General features: G+C 45.3%; 1 protein-coding gene across 1 annotated transcript; it reads left to right on the forward strand.

The window, feature by feature from the left end:
* Positions 1-3927: 3927 nt before the first annotated feature.
* On the forward strand, positions 3928-8113 carry LOC133905296 (15-cis-zeta-carotene isomerase, chloroplastic-like). Its single transcript, XM_062347057.1, has 4 exons — positions 3928-4533; positions 7029-7175; positions 7294-7503; positions 7617-8113. Exons 1-4 carry the CDS (start codon positions 4099-4101, stop codon positions 7950-7952), a joined length of 1128 nt encoding a protein of 375 aa, XP_062203041.1. The 5' UTR covers positions 3928-4098; the 3' UTR covers positions 7953-8113.
* Positions 8114-22128: the final 14015 nt, after the last annotated feature.

Here is a 22128-nt window from a genome sequence, read left to right on the forward strand (position 1 = left end):
CTATCATGTGGCACGTTCCTGTGCTAGAGCCGAAGAGGTCACGGAGGCTCCTGCTCCCGAGCAGTGTACACTAAGTTCCCAGCCCCCTCAGTTCACACAACCTACTCAGGCTACGCAGACACCTCCACCAGTATTATCAACTCACCATGAGGACGTCATTGACTGCATGCAGCAGACGCTAACCTAGAGCGGCACACAAGATTTTGATTGGGCTACTGCATTCCAAGCGGGTAGCTTCATCGAGCTACTGAGCGGCCAGTACCCCTAATATCCCGATGCACCTAGGGGTTCACAGTGGTACCAGCAAGCTAAGACTTCAGCATTTCGGACTCCATTCGAGCACGTACTACCAGCATCCACACTCTCGCATGACAATCCTACATCGTGGTACATGCAGGGCCGAGTTAGCGGTTCTAGATACACATTCGGTGGAGTTGGAACACAACACGACGAAGAAGATGACAACCGAGGGCACACGTGGCAGGGGCTAGCTCAGGCTACTGGGATGAGGGACACACACCCGTCAGACGCTTAAACTCCTGGGGATTGCTTGCGGCGTCGGTGTGGGATGAGGGACACACACCCGTCAGACGCTTAAACTCCTGGGGATTGCTTGCGGCGTCGGTGTTGTTAATGAGCCAGTGCAATATATTGTGTACTCATCTGTTTTGTGTACTTATCTGTACTATGTGTTATTCACTATATTATGTACTCATTTGTACTATGTCATACACTGCAGTGTTCAAGTAATTACATTTAATTTACAAACTCTTTGTCAACTAATTAGGACACATAACTTATTTATGAGTAACTTATTAAGCATTTGTATATATCATTTACGATATTTCAGACCTGCTTAATGTTTATTAAATAACCAGCAATTCATGCTTTGGTGGAGAGCAAAAATGTTGCAGTGAAAGATCAATACCTATATGGCGGGATATTCTAGTACTGGCTACCCATAGACACCTACAACGATCGATATAGTATTAAATGCCTCCTTGCAGGTTGTGCATGGAGGGAAGGATGATCCCTTCAATGAGAGCAACCTAATCCAAGCTGTGTCTAAATTGCATGCAAGACCGCCATGTTTTGCGTTCACTGTTTCACTACTACGTGTAACAACCGACGACCTTAGGGCCCTCTTGCATGAGCGCCGCCAAATATACCTCAGGGTGTGCAAACTAGCCGACCATCCTTCTGTGCTAGGTTTCTGTATGAGGCAAAGAAGGATGGTGATGTCGCCTGACCAGTATGCATCCCATATACAGGTTCATCATTTTCTATTTGGTCACCATACTTATATTTTTGCTATTGATTTAAATGCTCCTCTTCTGCATTAGGCGTTCCCAGAAGATGCAGAGTTAATCAACAAAGAAATCCCACACTTCTTGGCAATGCATATGCTCTTCAGCGGGGGTGTGATACCTGGTTCGTATAGAAGACGACGAAGATCAGCAAACCTAAGGGGTACAAGAGCTGATGATGATTTCATACCACCAATACCTCAACATTCCACTAGCCATACAGGAGAAGGTTCAACGAACACTACAAGAGGACGTTCACACACCACATCGACATGGTGTCGAACCAAAAATGAAATAGGATATGCTCGTACCATGATATCTCAAGACGACGACGACGATGATTTCATGCCACCTTGACCCCTCCCTCCGAGGCCTCCATCTCCGGAGGACCGTGATGACCATGAAGATGTTGGATTTCCTTGTACCCGTCCTCCTAACTTCCAACCACCACCTCAGAGACGACAACCATCTTACCCTGATAGCCTTGACTGGCACAACTAGCATTCTTTCGCTAATGTATGTCGTCACTTTCCGCCGCCATCTTGAGATGATCAATGATACAAGGGTTAATGTTGTGCATGCTCAAACATACTTAAGTGTTAAGACTGCCCACCGCCTTAGAAATGTACAGTTAAATTAGCAAATAATTTGTAATTTTGTCGAAAGTTACTAATTACATAAAATAACAACACACCGGTACATAAAATAAAGTGCCAACTCATCGAGATAAAATGACAGTTAAATTAACAACTCGTTTCAAATTTAGTTGAAAGTTGCCAATTACATGAAATACCAAAATACCAGTATCAGATGACAGAAGCGAACCGATGCCAGCCACAACCATGTTTGCCACACGCAAAAAAAAATCATATTTTTTAGCACACCGTGTGCCGAATACATGTGCCGAATACATGTGCCGAATATAGATGCTAGATTCGTAAATACAGAAAAATATTGTCTATTTCAATAAATACGCTCAAGTATATTGTACAAATTCGTAATTTTGCCTATCCTAGCACATAATCATTACTACGTAGTGGAAATATCAACTAAAAACAGTAAAAGAGATGGTGCCATTTGCCCTAAGGCACTACCGGAACACCATGAGTAGTGCATCACTACTCTTGCCCGTCACCAATATCGGTGGGTACGGAATAGCCATAGACTAACTCATCATCACCTGCAAAACTTCAACGGTAACATCATGAGTACGAAGGTACTCGCAAGTCTTACTTGTTATGGGTACGTATAATAACCTGACTCCGAGGATTATGCAATTGGAATGAGTAGCAAAAAGTAAGCTACATTGTTAAGTTGAATTGAAACAAAAAGCATTTCAAAAGACACATGGTGTGAGCATCTAACATAATCAACAATATAAGCTATTCTCATGTGACAATATATACATAAATATAGCCAACAAGTGAACAAGTCCTCTCAATATAGACATACACAAGCCATCTCCCAACATCCAACTTATAAGCATATACACCCAACAAATCAGAGACTCTACTATTGATATGGATGGACATTATATTCATGACTGAGAGCGCGGCAATTTAAACACCTTGTATTGGAGTACAACTTTACCCATATAACATAAGTCTGTCCTCTCGGCCCTCATGACAACCTTTTTTTCACACATTCCCGTTGGTTGGCCCATCTCCATATTGTCAAGTACCTACCCCCCATAGGCACACACTAGGTCCCTCGTTCCTCTATCTCATCACACACATATAATTCTTTTTCCACACACACCAAAGAGGTATGAGCCAAACGTCGGTATGCAATGAGATAATTGGCTCATCCTTTCCCTATTTTGGATATGTGGTAGTACGAAAAGTACTTAAGCCAATGACAAACAACAATCGGTGCTTAATCGATCTAGACGAGCCTATGACAATTGAGACTCCATTCGCGATCCATCTCTATCACCTACCCAAATCTCATCTCATTCTCACAACTCATTAACCTTTCAAGATTATATTTAGTGGGATACAATTAAGCTCTAAAACTCGCGAAGGATGGACGAATCACCACTTGACTTCTACTGGTGACATATGGATAACATATTCATTTTAAGTTGCACAATTACCACTTGACTTCTACTCGATTAGGAACTCAAGTTGAACGATTGACGAATCACCACTTGACTTAAGCCAATGACAAACAACAGTCGGTGCTTAATCGATCTAGACGAGCTTATGACAATTGAGACTCCATTCACGATCCATCTTTATCACCTACCCAAATCTCATCTTATTCTCACAACTCATTAACCTTTCAAGATTATATTTAGTGGGATACAATTAAGCTCTAAAACTCGCGAACGATGGACAAATCACCACTTGACTTCTACTGGTGACATATGAATAACATATTCATTTTAAGTTGCACAATTACATGATATCACCCGGGTTACAATAGATCAAGAGAATACAATGTTAAGGAGGAGTAATACAATAAATATGATCTATCCTTCAAAATCCAACATTGACTCGCTAATATATATGATATATATAAAACGATAATTTATCAATATTATACAACATATAGATCCAAAATAAAAATAAAATATTCATAGATGGTTACCTTAAGTGTTTAGCTGCGTCAAGAAAAAATTAGACGTGCCCCAAATCCCACGCGCACCGCATCCTCCGCCCACCCTTCCCCAAAGATGCCGCCACCACAACTCTAACCCCCCGCCGCCCCATTTCAATTCCCACCACCGTCTTCACCACCACTCCACCGCTCCAGCTCCAACCGCTCGCTCTCCCCGCCCCACCTCGTCATGGCCTCCCACCTCCACCTCCGCCTCCACTTTGCCGCCCCACCACCTCTCCTTCCCCACCACCACCACGAGCACCGTCTCCACCTCCGCCGCCTCCGGAGGCCACCCGCCCCCGTCCTAAACCCAGCCCGAACGCCGCCCCCTCCTCTCCCCCGCCTCCTCTCCCGCACCCGTCCCGTCCGGGCGGTCGGGGGCGGTGCGGAGGAGGGCACGGCGGAGCCGAAGGAGGGGGACGGGGAGGCTGGCGGCCGCGGGCTCGTGGGAGAGGACTCGGCCGCGTTCCGGCTCGGGGACCAGAGCGTGGCGTCGTGGGCCTACTTCGGCGGGATACTCGCAGCCGTGCTCTGGGCGCTCAACGTGCTGTGGATCGACCCCGGCACCGGGGTCGGGACCAGGTTCCTCGACGCCGTCGCCTCCGTCTCCGACAGCCACGAGGTGCGTGCGCTCACAAGACTTTCTGCTTGCTTAAGTGCTGACGATTTCATACATTTTTGTGCTTTCACTCTCGTGCCTAGTACTCCAGTAAGTTCTAGTGTTGGTGATGGAAAGGGACGAGCCTGGTGTGTCCTTGTCTGAATTGGTAGAAATTCCATGGGTCTTCCTGCTTTACCGCTATCCATTTGCCCTTTTGTCTGTCTCGAGTTCGTGTAATCTGGGACAAGTAGTTCTTACCTTTGATTTGAGACCCCCTTTTGTGTTACCACCAAATAAAATTATGCTATCATATATATCTCCTGGATGTGTTGCTTGGAGTCTGTCGCCTGAATCATCCGTTTCATATAAGCGAATGTAGCTACTGCATACTGGAATAGGATGGACGGAAAAAGGATGCTTTGTGGACTATGTAGTTGTATGCTAATGTTGAATTTCCAAATTTTTTTGTTGTAAGCTCAAACGATAGACATTGATAATTGTCTGAAGATTCCGTTTTCATGCTATCCACCTCTGCTTAGACGAAATGCTTGACAAACATGGGGTGGTAATTGGTTAATAATGTAATAGGAGTCTAGACCAAGATTACCGTCACAGTTATGTTCGATTAGGAACTCAAGTTTGTGAGCAAGAAAGGGTAGTGCATGAAATTCTAAGTTTGCGAGGCAATATGTTATGTGAACCTTAGCAAACTGGATCCATCTACTATATAATGGAATACATGCTTCTTAGACTGGTTACAATAACTCATGGGTATGAAAGTCGTGCAACCTTGTAGATGATTAATGCTTTTTTCTTAAATGTCTGGTGTCAATGTACCTGAAAAAGATCCTCAATGCTGTCAGTCTCTCCATTGCAATAATAACTGGTCAGTACAAGCTTCTTTTTTTTGCTAGTAAATGCACGTGATTACATGTCATGTTGTACATAATTGAATTTCCACTTTTCAGAAGCCAAGATATGGCTGTTCAACTTAATTTTTTTGATTGTAAAGTAATAAAATCATACCAGTTATGTTTCTTTTTATAAATTCCTGTGAGCAAGAGTGCTTGAAATGTTAAAATTGTGTCAATGTCATTGCAGCCAGTGAACGATATTGTGGGAAGTACAATTGAAACCTAGATCAGTTTGTGAAATACCATCTGAAATGGCGAAAAATAGCAAAACGCTAGTGCCTCTAGGATTCCTACTAGTGCTGTGTGTGAGGGGTGAGAAATAGCTGTGCCCGCCATTGCGCCTTTCTTCTCTTCTTCATCTCTGCACATTGCTGCAGCTTCACTGCTCCGCCGAGACCACTGTGTTTCCCCCCTTGGGTGCTGTTTGTCTCCCAAAAGCTGCCGCCAATAGCGAGCTTTCGTCGTGCCTCTCCTTTCCCCTTGGCTTCAGTTGAGTTGCAGCTGCGGATTCACCTCAACAAAGTTGTGGCAACCTCCCTGCCTACTCTAGTGTAGTACCGACACTCATTGAGCTGGCGGCTGGCATCACTGAACCAAGCTGCACCATTATCTTGTTTTCCCCAAAATCTGTTGTCTTCTTCCCCCACCACCATGATCTTCTGGCAACCACAATTTCTTGGGGGCTACATTTTCTCCCTTTGTCACATCTCTAGTGATCCTAGCGCTGATATTCCTCATCGTAACCCACCGACTGACTATTGCTGTTGCTTTTGCTTCTTCTCCCCTTGGTGACACACTGCCATCAGGTGAGGAACAACGCCCTCTCTTCAGCCCAGGGGCAGAAGTGCCATTTTTGGAATTTTTTTGGCTTTCTCATGGTATTGGAAAGTCGAGCTCGTATTGTAGGGGTGCCATTGGTAAGGGTAACGACTCACCTGTGCTTGTCCGCACCCAAACCCACGTCACGTTATCCCATTGTACACCCCCGTACCCATTTTACCCTGGATTGCTGATACCTGGTAATCGGGTAAACACGATGGTTATTGGTGGGGCATGGGAAAAACTGTATAAGACTTGGATGCAATAAGAGTTTTGTTGTTCTTGACATGTCAATTTTTTGCAACAAAGCAGAGGAACCAATTTCAATTGTCCTTTAAAAAAATGACAAGAGTAATTGCTATATGTATGCAAACAACTGATCTAAGTTCATGGTGGATATTGGCATTTTGATAATCGCTCCCATGTTTGTTCCAAAGTGAAGTGAAAGAAGCATTGAAACATCAACAACTGAATTTAATTTGAACAAGAAAATTGGTCAAGTCGAATCCCTAAAATGTTTAGGAATGACCATAGTTCTGTTCATGATGTTTTAGGGACTTTATGTACTCAAGGGGCTTTATTTTCTTCTTTTACTTCTTATTTTCTATTCTTCATATTATTTTTTCACTTGTTTTTTCGTTTTGTTCTTTTCTTTTGGTTTGCTGTTGTCTTGATGGATAGAAATTTACTTCACATTTTGTATGGTGCTATGATTTTTTAATTATCTTGGCAAATTATATTAATTTTCAGTAATCATCTTAACCATATATGATTCCATTTCAGGTTGTTATGTTGCTCCTTACAATCATTTTTGCTGTAATCCATAGTGGTATGGCAAGTCTACGAGAAACTGGTGAGAAAATAGTAGGGGAGCGTGCTTACCGTGTGCTGTTTGCTGGAATCTCACTGCCTCTGGCAGTTACTACTGTTGTGAGTTCTTGGCATTCTTTTTTTCCCTTCGGACAGATGGTACCAAAATGGCTGGATTTTTTTTGAGAGGAAATTGGCTTTATTTTGCTCCATCTTAGAAACTTGTCTTACCTTGTAGGTATACTTTATAAATCATCGGTATGATGGTACTCAACTATGGCAAGTTCAGGGCATCTCTGGCATCCATGAGCTTGTTTGGCTCTCATCGTTCATTTCAGTCTTCTTTCTGTATCCATCTACTTTCAATCTTTTGGAAGTGGCAGCTGTGGACAAGCCCAAATTGCATATGTGGGAAACTGGAATAATGCGTATCACCAGGCATCCACAGGTACTTCGCTATATGAAATTTCTAAAAGTGTTCTCTATAAACTGCATGGCATTATACTACACCTTTTAACTTATAGAATGCCTTCTAAGTTCTAACTAACTTCTATCATATAGATGGTTGGCCAGGTAGTTTGGTGCCTAGCTCACACACTATGGATTGGCAACTCAGTTGCTGTGGCGGCCTCCATCGGATTGATCGGCCACCACCTGTTTGGTGCTTGGAATGGTGATAGGAGGCTGGCATCACGCTATGGTGAAGCCTTTGAAGTCCTGAAGAAAAGAACGAGTGTGGTGCCTTTTGCTGCAATCGTTGATGGACGTCAGAAACTACCCAAAGATTACTACAAGGAGTTCATTCGGTTACCGTATGTCGCGATTACAGCTTTAACCTTGGGGGCATACTTTGCTCATCCCTTGATGCAAGCATCTAGCTACCAACTTCCGTGGTAGTAGTAGAGAGTGATGTACATACATATGTCGTTCATTACTGAAAAGCGTTTCAACGAACAAAGAAAAAACAAGAACTAGAAATTTTGTATTTCAGCAGTGTACTTTGTTCCCATTGGGCCATACAAGAATGTATCCCTAGATTGGGGGGCTAGCTTGGTTTACAGGTGTCCATCTCTGCCGCTGCCATTGTTGCCTGTCGCGGCTTCGTTGGTTCATCAGGAACAATCGGCCCTTCTGTGCTTCTGATTCCTTGATCGTGTTCCTAAAATCCCCTACCACCTCAAGAGGTTCAGATCTTTTTTCAGTGGCAAGAGGTTCGGATCTGTGTCCCAACAGATTGTCCGCACGGGCTCCCTATTGTCCAGCCTCATTGGATTCTTCACCAGCTCCAAAAGCCCCTCCAAGTCTCCATGTACCTTCTCAGCAACTCCAGCTCTTTCTCCTTGTATAGCACATACTTCCAGCGCCTGAGCAATGACATTCTGTATCCATAATTGATGCATTCAAATCCACTGGTCTTTCTGAAAACGCAAAGCATTTTAATCTTGGTGGGAAACGACAGAGTCAAAAACACAAATAATGAACGAACTCAAATTGGGAGCAAAAAAACATGTTTTATCAGGGACATTCTGTCTTTTCTGCAAATTATCCCTAGTCAATACTGTTCTTAGATAACAACCATTATATGAACATGTGTACTCTGGGTGTGGAACTTTTATCTTCCACAAGGTAAATATAGTCATAACTCTGTTGGGGGATGATCTCCCGTACCCCTTCGGATGGCGAGTCGAAGTCCGCTGGTGGTTGAATACTGATGAATATTGCAGTTGTGTTTCAGGAAGTGTAGGCGAAGGCTCTAGCGAGGCCTTCAGTCAGAGGTCGAAGGTCGACCCGTGGCGCCAACAATCAGCATAGGCGAAGGTTCTGGCGGGCCTTCGGTCGGAGGCCGAAGGTTGACCCGCGGCGCTAGAAATCAGCATAGGTGAAGCCTCTAGTGGACTTTCGGATGGAGACCGAAGGGTGACTCGGGGCGTAGCGCCGTGGCTGGTCGAAGGTGCCCTGAGGGCATTGAAGCCCTGTAGCCGTTTAGGGTCTAATTGTAAATGTGCATATGTACTTGATGGTACCAAAATGCCCCTGAATATGCCGGGAATGTGGCAGTTAGGGGGTGAAGCTGTAAATCATAGCGTGGAGTGGTTGAGTATAGGCTATAAATGGGCTAGCACTGTAACTGAGAGGACGGATGAATTAAGGTTATTTCACCCCTCGGTTACGTGTTGCACTTCGAAGCCTTTGGCTTTTCCTCTTCACCAAGGCCTTCCCTGTTGTTCGGTGACTTAGATTCCAACAGTTGGCGTTGACTGTGGGGATCGAACAGTCCGAAGCCATGCCACCTAAAAAGAAGATGAAGCCACTCGGTACATCAGTACCATTACCGGAGCACCCAGTTCCAGCCAGGGCTTCGGCCGAAACGCTCCCTTTGACGGTGTCGGATCCGGGCAACGCTTTGACAGGTAGAGCCGACGGCAGCCAGCAAGAACACGATGATGAAGATGTGGTGCCCCTAGGCGATAATGGAGACCACCATGAAGTGGCTGTCCAGGAAGACGCAACAGCAGCAGTGCCAAGGATAGAAGCTAATGTTCGCGCCCGCTTTGAGGCTTCGGCAGAAGAAAGAAGAAAGACGTATGTTGCTAAAGAGTGGGATGACCTTGGTAACTTCAAAGAATATGAAGACGAAGATGAGACAGAAGAGGAAAGAACAGCCAGGCTAGAAGCCGAAGAATTGGACAGGCAGATTGCGCAGAAAAAGCGCACGCTGGATAGCTTGGCAACGAGTCGGAAGGCCGCGGAGTATCGCTGGTGAGCAGAAGAAGCTAGAAGAACACTGGAGAAAATGCAAGAAGAGATTGACATGCTACATCATGCAGATGAACTGGCTTGCCACATGACTCCGTCAGAAGTTACAACACAACTAGCACAGGACCTTCGACACAAGTCATGTGCAGGTGATCCAGAGTCACCGCTCTCCATTGGCTTGCAGAACTGACCCTAGCCTTCGGGCTTCAAGATGCCTAGGGTGGTAATGTTTGACGGAGAGTCAGATCCGAGAGAGTCTGTCATGAGCTTCGAGGTGGCAGTTGAATCCACTGGAGGAGATGACGCAACACTGGTGAAGGCCTTTGTGTTGGCGGTTAAGGGGATAGCACGGTCCTGGTACTCCGCGCTGCCTCCAAGATCCATTTATTCATGGGAGCAATTGCGCAATGCCCTATATAGTAATTTCCAAGGAAATCGAGCAGAAATGGTTACCGCCAGCGACCTCTTTGCACTTAAGCAACAGCCCACAGAGACATTGCAGAGCTATATGAGTCGCTTCGTACACATTCGCTGCCAAGCGAAGGGCTTGAGCAAAGGCACCATCATTGATGCCGCTATATAGGGCATCAGAGGAGGGCTTTTGGCAGGAAACTTACACGCAAGAGGCCAGAGAGTGTACATGAGCTCTTCAATAAGATGCTAGAGTACGCAAGGTCTGAGTTGGACCACCTTCGGAGGAAGAGTGAGATGGCAGCATAAAAAATGCTAAAGACAAATGCATCAACCAGAGAGGCAAACACTGGACACTCCAGAGACAGACCGAAGCATGTCAAAAAAGCCGAAGCATTTGAGTACACATTGAAGTAAAAAGAAGTCGACCAGATAGACTCCGGACCAGTTGAAGTCGCCCAAGCATTCAACGAAGCACAAGGTGAGGCTACTCGAGGAGGCCAAAGTGTTAGAGGCTGAGGAAGCTAAGGAGGACAAGGAGGACGGGCTCCGCAGGACTCAGCCACATTGTACTATGAGTTATATGGCGAAGGTGCTAGTCATAGGACTAAACAGTGCCCATGAAAGAAAGCTTAGTGAAACATTTCCTTCGACCATGCGAGAATTGTGCATCATGCCACACATTTCAGACTGGGTGAAGCATGGGAAACCAATCAGACCCACAACCCAAACACAACATTTGCTAACCAATGGTGACCATTGGCTGCGCCGACACAGCAATATGTTCCTGTACCTTCGGCTCGGCCGGACCAGACTGCTGGTCAGTTGACTTTCCAAGGGGAGCTCCCACCGCCTCCTCCAAGACTAGCAATCAAAGCCCCCCCCCAGGAACCAGCAGATCGGTGAGCACAGTAAAATGTGGATACAATGTTGTGTTGGTAACCTGTGGAGGATCCAATTAGGAAACATAATCGAAGAGGTAGCGAAAAGAATATATGTGAAGGGTTAACCACGTTGGTGTACGGCCAACTTATGTCCATTCAAGATGGTCCGATGTGTCCATTACCTTCTCACAGGAGGACATGAGGGTTCTAGATTACCCACATACGGACGCCTTCGTCGTCACTACAAACATTTCAGGAAATGAAGTGCACAGAATCCTGATAGATGGCCAAAGCTCGGCGATGCTTTCAACAGGATGGGTTTGCAGCGAAGTGACCTTCACCAGGCTAGGTCCCCACAACTAGGCTTCGGGGGAAAAGCAATCAATGCTTCGGGAAAGATAGCAATCCCGATGTCATTTGACGAGGGGTCAAGCTTTTGAATGGAGGATATCACCTTCGATGTGGTTGATATCAACTATCCCTACAATGCAATATTTAGACGAGGAGTCCTGAATACATTCGGAGCAATACGACACCATGCATATTTGTGCATGAAGATGACTGGTCCCGGAGGTGTCATAACGGTGCTCGGAGATGAACAGGTGGCCCATAGGATTGAAGTGGGAAATACTCCAGGCTGGCGAAATGTCCATGTAGTGGCTGGAGCAGCAGGAAGCCTTCGACGAGTTGAAGAAATATCTAACGAAGCTCACGGCCTTGTCCAGCCCCGATCCCAAGGCTGAGTTGTTACTATACATAGCAGCATCCTCTTTGGCAGTAAGTGTCGTGCTCATGCAAGAAAGGCAAGAAAATAACAAGTTGCAACAATTTCTAGTATACTATGTATTGGAGGCTTTGGTAGGTCCGAAGAGGTTCTACTCTGAAATGGAAAGGTGGCCTATGCGCTAGTAATGGCATCGCAAAAGCATCACCATTACTTTACGGCTCACAAGATTACAGCGTCGACCTCTTGACCTTTCGTGACATGTTTGAAAATCGTGAAGCGATAAGGAGGATTGCAAAATGGGCTGCAGAGATCACACCATTCATGATAGTTTTCATCGCAAGAACAGCGATGAAGTCTCAGGCATTAGCAGAGTTTGTGACAGATTGGATGCCGTAGGCTGAAGCTCCAGAAGAAGTACCGTTAGACCCGATTTGGATCGTATATTGTGACGGAGCCTGGGGGCTTCAGGTGCTGGTGTGGCGGTAGTAGTGTCTTCGCCTTTGGGAGTGAAGTTGCGATACACCACCAGGCTCGAGTTTCGATCAACAAACAATGTTGCAGAGTACGAAGCAGTTCTCCATGGCCTTCGTAAGGCATGAGCGTTGGGCGCCCGAAGGGTCTTGGTCAAGATAGACTCTAAAGTGATCGCAAGCCAAATTGACAAGACATTTCAGACGAAGGAGCCAGAACTAGTCAAATACATGGCAGCGGTACGAAGCATGGAAAAACATTTCCTAGGATTTACAGTCAAGAGCATATCAAGAAATGACAACTTTGAGGCCGATGACCTCGCAAAGGCCGCGGTGCAAAATCTGCCAATACCGCAAGATGTGTTTTATTAGAAATTGAAGGTGCCAGCTATCAATGACTCTCTGCAGAAGGCACGCTTAGTCGCTATAATTGAGAGCGAAGATTAGCACTCTGCCATAATGGCTTATCTTCGCGGCTACTATGAGCGAAGATAATGTCGAGGCGAAGCGCATGGCGCAGAGAGCCAGAAATTACAAAATTGTCGGAGCCGACTTGTACAAGATGGGAGTCTGCGCACCGATGCTACGATGCATATCCCAAGCAGAGGGCCAAAGCTTGCTGAGAGAAATATATAGAAGACTGTGTGGCTCGCATATAGGCACTCGAGCACTTGTCAGAAAAGCATTCAGGCAAGGATTCTTTTGGCCGAAGGCGGTCTATGATGCGGAGTGTGTAGTCCAAAGTTGTATGCAGTGCCAGTACTTTGCAAAGGGTTCAAACAGGCCTTCAACAAAGACACCGCTCATACCACTGATCTGGCCATTAACGCGGTGGGAAATTGACATTATCGGACAGTTATCGGCTGCCCCAGGGAACTTGCGTTATGTTGTCGTTGCAGTAGAGTACTTCTCCAAATAGGTGGAGGAAATGCCGCTGGTGAATATAACATCAAGAAATATCCAAAAATTCTTGTAGCAGAACATCGTCTGCCGCTTCGGAGTTCCACACGAAGTGACCGTCGATAACGGCATGCAATTTGATAGCGAAGGGTCTAGAGAAATTTGCGAAGACCTGGGAATCAAAGTCCACTTCGCATCAGTCTATCACCCACAGTCAAATGGAGCTGTGGAAAGGGCAAACGACATCATCTTTGCTAGTGTCGCAAGACGTCTGCAAGGCCTACCAAAAGGAAAGTGGGTGGAAGAGCTGCTGAAGGTCTTATGGTCTGTAAGAACAACGGTAACAAGACCAACAGGATTCACACCATTTCGTTTACTCTTCGGTGAAGAGGCAATGACTCCAGAGGAATGTAAAAATAGATCATTTCGAGTCATGAATGAATCAGCTAAGAGCGAAGAATTGACATCAAAAGATGCACTGGAGGAAATGAGAATATAGGCCGTCGAAAACTTGACCAGATACAGGAGGAAACTAGAAGATGGAGAGACAAGAAAGTGTCCCCAAAGGAGTTCGCCCTAGATATTTGGTACTACGAAGACTCACCAGTGCTTCTGTTGTGGGAAAATTGCAGAGTAGGTGGGACAAACATTTCTTGGTGAAGAGGTCGTTAAGGCTGGGATCTTATCGCTTGGCTACTGTCAAAGGGGATGAGCTTCCGCACACTTGGAATGCCAACAACCTTCGCAAATTCTATGTGTAGTAACCAAGGAAGATGTCTTCGCATTGATGGGCGAAGCACAAGAATCAATGCAGCATTTACATAATTTTGTTTTCCTTTAATTTAATCAAAGCAATGTATGGGTGTTGTACTCTTTTCCTCATAGGGGGAACCTTCGTCAGGGCGTGAGGTTTTTAATGAGACAGCGACCTTTGTAAACCCTCTAATATGTATGGAATTACCCCCAAAAAAGCGTGTAATTTTGTTGAGTATGCATAATTCATCATCGAAGTATTGCAGGCCTTAAAAAAAGGAAGCACACCAATCGACAAGAGGCGCCCCAAGAACTCACCATAAAAGTCGTGGTATAGAATGTCAAAGACATCTTACCCTTCGACATTAGACGGGCACAAACCCGCAGCGAAACTTTGATCATGGGTTGCTTCAAAATTGTCCATATTTTAAAGAATTTCTTTCCGCAGCAACTTCGCCTTTATGGCAAAGTAATTATGATTCAGTTTTGTAACACCCTAATTTTTTCTAATTCCAATTTTTTCTCAACATTTATTAAAGTTCAAATGAATTTAAATATTTTATTTTAAAAGAGAGAAAACCCTATTTTATATGAAAGAAAAAGAAAATGACAAAGGATATATGTGAATATTTTGCATTCATGCTGAATTAGGCAAGTGGTATTTTATTTGAATTTTTGATGAATTTATTTGAAGAGTTTTTGCCTGGTTTTTGAATTTGAATTTGGATTTTGAATTCATAGGAAAAAGGAAAAGATTAAAACCTCTCACAGGCTGACTTTCTCCTTTTCGGCCCAACACCTCGGCCTCGGCCTAGCAGCCCCGACTTTCCTCTCCCGCTTGGGCCGTGCCCTTCCTTGACCCACTCCCGTGCGCCAGCCGAAGACGCCCCCGCCAGCGCTGCTTTCACCTGTGCCACCGCCGTGTGGGACCCACCGGTTAGGTCCATCGTCTTCGAATCAAACACTGTCACGCCGCCGAGTCCGAACGGGAGATCGACGCCGCCTTGGAGTCCTGCAGCGCCCCGCGACCTCCGAGCCGCCTATATATGTGCCCATCCCCTCCCTGAACAGATCTCATCCCAAATCCGCCGAGTCCAGAGCCGAGGTTGCAGGTTTCAAACCCCGCCGCCGCCATTAGCGCCGCCGCTCGGCTGTCCTCGCCGCTACGCCACTCCCGTGCCGATTAGCCCCAGCCTAGCCACTCCCGAGCTACACCGCTGTCCGCAGGAGCTCTAGGCACCGTTACCTTCGTTGTTTGGTTGCCGGAGCGCCATCTCCGATGAAGACCCGAGCCTCCCGCCGCCCCTTGTCACCGCCAAGCTCCTCCAGAGTCGATCTGCTCTCGGTAAGCCCTCAAACGGGATGCCCTCTCCCTCCTGATGCTTTTCCACCGCTCGTCGTCGAAGCTCGAGGCCGGCGACGACCTTTTTCCCCTGCTCCAGCGTGCCGCTGCCGTGTCGAGCTCGGCTCCGCCGAGAAACCCTCCGCCAACAGCCCCCTTTGAGCTCAGCCGTTGGATCTATCCTCATCGGCCCAGATTAGATCTATTCGTACCCCTTCGTTGGCCAGTTGCAGTTCGCCACGTGTCACCTTTAAACCAGTAAGCATCCCATGCCTCATCACCCTTCCACGTGTGCGACACCTCTAATGCTCAGCCCATGTGTCATGCCCAGTTAGATCCAGTCAGCTGCCACGCAAGAAAAGGGTATTTTCCAGTATAAAAATAAATTTGATAATTCCTTTAATTGGTAATTTTGCAATTCCGCCCCTAAAATTTTCTGAAATAACAAAAAGAGCCCTGTCTTTTTACAGTTAGGTCCCTATACTTTTTCATAATTACATTTTGGTCCCTCTATTTTTACAAAAAGGTCCCTGGACTTTTTGATAATTCAATTTAAGTCCTTTTATTTTTCCAGATTTAACCCTAGACTTGTTCTAGCCCTAACTTTTCCATCGTAACTCCGATTTAAGCGATTCTTGCATCGATGGATTCGTTTTTCAGTGCTCTTTCTTTTTAGCCAGTTTTTATCTCGTTGTTCTTTTGTTTTGTGCTCTGTTCTTAGTGTATCTTATTTGTTTGTTTGCCGGTAATTGTGCGATTAGCCGATAACGTCCCGGATCAATTTGAAGAACATCAAGACCAGGAGCAAGAATACACTGAGCAGCAGCAAGGAGAAGGCAAGTGTCCTTGATCATATTGAACCTTTGTTTTTGAATATTTTGTTTTACAAAACTGCATGCAATGTCTGTCAATATGATGGGTAGTCACCTATGTTAGGGTTTTTCCTAGATATTCCCTTATCATCCCTTGGAACCTAGATGGTTTATGGTTAGGAGTCTTTTATGGGTAGATTGCTTAGCCTTGCTTTTGGGATATTGGGAAGTGTCATAATTTTGACTAGTGAACATATGCAGTAATGATGGTTAATATGATAATGTTTTAGCAACATGGAACCTTAGGTCTTCAGCATAGGGATGTTGGTGATGGTTGTCATGGTTATGACATTGGTTTAGTGTTTGCACAAGTAACGTAAGTAAGGACCGGTTCGTGGAGCGACAACTCAAGAAGTAACGTACCAACCACGAGGCTGATATGGGTAAAGTGTGACATACTGATTAGAGTCTGTCCAGTGTGCATTGGGTCAGTACAAAAGGGGGCTTCTGGGTAGGAGCTTTGCTTGCGTAAAGCCTGGCGGTGAAATCTAGTGGGCAGACATGCACTGGATTAGTCTCTGGTTAGTGGAAAGTGTCATACAGTGATTCTTGGTGGCACACCACTGGCGTGTGTTAAGTGTCTTGCAAACATGGCAACATGGAATTCACTGACTCGTGGGTAAAGTTGGACAACCTCTGCAGTGTGTAAAACTGTTATAACAGCTGTGCTCACGGATATGAGAGACTTGGATCCTCACATGATTAGATGGTGGTTTGGTTTTGATTCTGGTATAGGGAGTACTAGATGTTGTGGTTTGGTCGTAGTACGGGGAGTACTAGACGGTTGTGGTATGCAGGGTGGGGAACCTTGTATGCTAGTTGATGGATTGTTGGGTTACATTCATTTAATACATGTCTAATGCTTTTGAGTCCAAATGTGTTTTCATTACTCACATTTATGCAAATAATACCTTGTGTCAGCCTGCTCTTGATATAAGCCTGCATGTCATTATTTTCCCACACTTGCTAAGTACATTATGTGCTCACCCTTGCTTTCTCCTACCAAAAACATATGCTGCTTGGTGGAAGACTTTGAGGATTTCCAAGACGACGACCTGGTGTTCTAAGGAGCGTATCTTCCAGTCGGTGCCTGTGGAGTTTTGGTCGCCAATGCTTTCGTTCCGCTGCCGTCGTTTAGATGATGTCGTTTAGGTTTGCTTAGGTAAAGTCTTTTATTGTAAGAGGTGAACGTTTAAATAAATAAAGTATTGCTTTTGTTACTTCACCTATGACGTCCTTATGTGTGTTAAACTTCCTGGGCACACATAAGCCGCACTTGGTTTTGGCCGTTAAAACCGGGTGTGACAGAGGGGGTATCAGAGCCATACTGACTATAGGATCGCAAGCCTAGTTAGCATGGTCGTCCTAAGGAATTTCCTAGCCGTCTAAAACCATCCAAGCCTTTCCATAGATCTCAAACTTGTCTCTTGCTATCCATAAGACTATTTCTTACATCCCATCTCTTCCTTTTTAGATGGTTCGCCAGCTACTTACTGCGCGCAAGTCAACCGGAGGACGTCCACCTATTCTACCACGTGTGCCAACTGAAGAGGAGATTGATGACCCCACCTTCCGGAATATGGATCCCGTTCCTGATGTTTATGAGAGTGATGGTCTTCATGCTGGACATCTTCCGCGCCTTCTTTGGGGGATACTTTCTGGACTTGGACACACTCAGAAGCCAGTCTACAGGGGAGTGAAGAAACTATACCCTGGATATGTGGAATGGAAGGTTGAAGTCACTATTTATGACTATGAGCAATGTCAAGACGAGGGTATGGAAGTTCGAAGAGTGGTGGGCATTCACTCAGCAATGGTCCCGAGAGCAACCTTCACCGCTGGAGTTCGAGATGCGGCTCGTCAAGCCATATCCCGTGTTCGTGATCAATACAACAATAAGATGGACAACTCTCCATATGCTTATTGTCCCCGCAGAACTCGGGGAAGTGACAAACCGTTCGTGAAGAGCACCTTTGGAGAAAACCCCAAGCTACGAGAGCAAGTTGCCCTTACCATGGCCTTGGAGGACGAGCTCAACTGTGCTTTTATGGGAGTTGGGAGAAGTTCGCCAGCACCTTGCCTTCATCTCCGCTTCCCTTGAGGATGAACAAGATGCAAATCAAGAGGAATCTGAAGATGACGAAGAAGACTTGTCTATCCACTCACCCCTGCGCAAGAGGATCTGCTTCAACACGCCCGCTGCCTCTGAGGATGGATCAGTTGATTCCTCCCCCTCAGGGTCCCGCACTAGAGAGGAGTCCCAGTAGTGTAGTCTTTCCATAGTAGTCTTTTCCTTATTAGAACCTAGCGTTGATGTAATCGTTAAGGGTAATATTAATGTTAGTGTGAGCTTTGTTATGGTGTTAAGTGCGCAAGTTGGAGTTTTTGCTTGAGTGCTGATGCGAGCTGTGGGATGCTTTGGCACTTTCTCCACAGATGCATCTTTATTTCTATATAATATAATATAGATGGGTTCCTTTAGTTAAACTTCTCCAGACTTGCTCATCTACTTCTGTTCTTTTCTTCAACCCTAACCAGATGGTTAACACAAGAGGAGAACAACAACAACTAGAATCCACCCCCGCCCCCTCCATCAACCTTGGAGCAGCAGATGGCTATGCAAACTCAAATCTTGCAAGATTTAGCTCAAACAATGGTGCATATGCAACAACAACAACCAAACCATGTTCCTCAACCACATCAACCATCAAGGCTTGGAGAATTCAAACGAACTCAACCCCCAGTCTTTAGTCATGCAGTGGAACCAATGGATGAAGATGATTGGCTAAAGGATATAGACAGGAAGCTACACGTTGAACAGTGTAATGATAGGGAGATGGTTCTCTACGCCTCACATCAACTCACTGGTCAAGCCCTAGATTGGTGGGAAGCCTACTGCGCAGCACATGAAAACCCTGCATCTATCACATGGATGGAGTTTAAAGCTAGTTTCCGCACCCATCATCTTTCCTCTGGAGATGTACGTCTGAAGAAGAAGGAGTTCATGAGTTTGAAGCAAGGACCCATGACTGTGAGGGAGTACGTGACCAAGTTTACTCAGTTATCCATATACGCACCAAATGAAGTGGACACGGAGGAGAAGAAACAGGAACGTTTCCTGGAAGGCCTGAATGACGCCATAGAATATGCTTTGGTACCCCAGGAGTTTCCCAATTTCCAAGCATTGGTAAACAAAGCCCTAATGGTTGAGCACAAGCACCGCCAGCTGGAAGAGAAGAAGAGGAAGATGTCATTCCAAGGACAAGGAAGCAACACACGATCCCGTGGAGCTACACAGATGTCTCCGCAAGGCCCCATGTTTCGTTCCAACGTTCAGTATCGGACTCAGACACAAAACTCCGTTCAGCGCTCCAACTACCAGACGCCCCGATCAACCCCACCGGCCACACCTCAAATCAAGAACAGCCCAGCAACTCCAGGCCCGAACAAAGGATGTTTCTATTGTGGAGAAGAAGGGCACTATGTGAATAAATGCCCTAAGAAGATGCAAGATCTGGCCCGAACCAACAACACACCAAGGACAACTCCAACCCCAGCCTAGTCACGCAATGGAAGTCAGAGCCCCAGCCAAAATAATCGTGGACAACAGAACTATGTGCATGGGAAGGTCAACCATGTCACAGCAGAAGAGGCTATTGATGCTCAAGATGTGGTGTACGGTATGTTCCTCGTTAACTCCCGACATGCATCTGTTTTGTTTGATTCTGGAGCTTCGCATTCATTTATCACCATTCAGTATGTTGCAAAGCATGGATTGCCTATGGTTATGATGAAGAATAATATGTTTATTAGCTCGCCTGGAGGGAATTTGAAGGCAAAATATATATGTCTTAGGATGAGGCTTAGCATAAGGGGGGTAGAATTCCCCGCGAACCTTATAGTTTTGGAAACCAATGGTATAGACGTAATCCTTGGAATGGATTGGTTAGCCAAGTTCAATGGAGTTATAGAATGTGCCAGAAGAGTAGTTCACCTAACCAATGGAGAAGGTACCAAGGTGGAGTTCGTAGCTGTGGAACCAGCAACAGAGGATCAGTCTCTCTATTCACTTGAAGGAACAACCATTGAGCACATCAAGATAGTTTGTGAGTTTCCCGATGTCTTCCCCGACGAATTGCCAGGTATGCCACCTGATCGAGAAGTCGAGTTTGTCATTGAGTTGGTACCTGGTACGGCCCCTATAGCAAAAAGGCCATATAGGATGTCGGCTAACGACCTAGTAGAATTAAAGAAGCAAATTCAAGAGCAGTTAAGCAAATGTTTTATTAGACCCAGTGCATCACCTTGGGGAGCCCCAGTTCTCTTCGTAGATAAGAAGGATGGTAGCCAAAGGATGTGTGTACATTACAGGGCACTTAATGAGGTAACCATTAAGAACAAGTATCCGTTGCCTCGGATTGAGGATTTGTTTGATCAGATGAGAGGAGCCTAGGTGTTCTCCAAGATTGATCTAAGATCAGGATACTATCAGTTGAAGATTCGACCGTCGGATGTACCAAAGACGGCTTTCGGTACTCGATATGGGCTATACGAGTATACAGTTATGTCATTCGGATTAACTAATGCCCCAACCTACTTCATGAATGTCATGAACAAGGTATTCATGGATTATTTGGACAAGTTTGTGGTGGTGTTCATTGACTATATTCTAATCTTCTCTAGAAGCAAAGAAGAACACGAAGGACATTTGAGAATTGTGCTACAGACACTCAGAGAACATCAGCTGTATGCCAAGCTTAGCAAGTGTGATTTTTGGTTAGACCAAGTCGCGTTCCTTGGCCATATCTTAACCGCAGGAGGTGTAGCGGTAGACCCTAGTAAAGTGAAGGATGTACTAAATTGGTTACCACCAACCAACGTGTCAGAAATCAGAAGCTTTCTTGGATTAGCAGGGTACTATCGCCATTTCATAGAAGGGTTCTCTAGGATAGCCTGACCTCTTACCTCTTTGCTTCAGAAGCATGTGGTGTTTAAATGGAGTCCTGCTTGTCAGGCAAGTTTTGAGGAGTTGAAGAAGAGATTGACTACGGCCCCAGTACTAGTACTACCTGATATTAGCAAGAACTTTGACATCTACTGTGATGCTTCGCGATAAGGACTTGGATGTGTTCTCATGCAAGAAGGTCGAGTCGTGGTCTATGCGTCAAGACAATTAAGGAAGCATGAAGAACACTACCCCACACATGATTTAGAACTAGCAGCTGTGGTTCATGCCCTGAAGATTTGGAGGCATTACCTCATTGGAAAACGATGTGAAATATACACGGATCATAAGAGCTTGAAGTATATTTTCACTCAACCGGATCTAAACCTTCGTCAGCGCAGATGGTTGGAGTTAATTAAAGATTACAATGTGGGAATACACTATCACCCAGGAAAAGCAAATGTTGTGGCCGACCCCTTGAGCCGGAAAGGTTACTGCAATTCAATGATGGTTCAAGATAACCAACCTGGGTTGTGGAAAGAGTTTGAAAAGCTCAACCTTGGATTTGTGGCAGACATGGAAACAGCCACCATGGAGTTAGATTGTACCCTTGAACAAGAAATTAGGAAAGGTCAACTAGAGGACGAGAAGCTCAAGGGAATTAGACAGCTTATTAAGGAGGATAAAGCTCCAGGTTTCACGAAAGATAGTCAAGGTACAATATGGTTCAAAAAGAGAATTTGCGTACCTAACCGGGAAGATATTAAAAAGACGATTCTGAGAGAAGCTCACGAATCAGCTTACTCCATTCACCCTGGGAGTACCAAGATGTATCATGATCTTAAGGATCGTTATTGGTGGTATGGAATGAAAAGAGAAGTTGCAGAATATGTTGCTATGTGTGATACTTGTCAAAAGGTCAAAGCAGAGCATCAGAGACCAGCATGTTTACTGCAACCCTTGAAGATACCTGAGTGGAAGTGGGAAGAAATTGGAATGGATTTTATCGTTG

The sequence above is a fragment of the Phragmites australis genome, chromosome 22 (assembly GCF_958298935.1).
Source record: "Phragmites australis chromosome 22, lpPhrAust1.1, whole genome shotgun sequence".
Lineage (NCBI taxonomy): Eukaryota > Viridiplantae > Streptophyta > Magnoliopsida > Poales > Poaceae > Phragmites > Phragmites australis.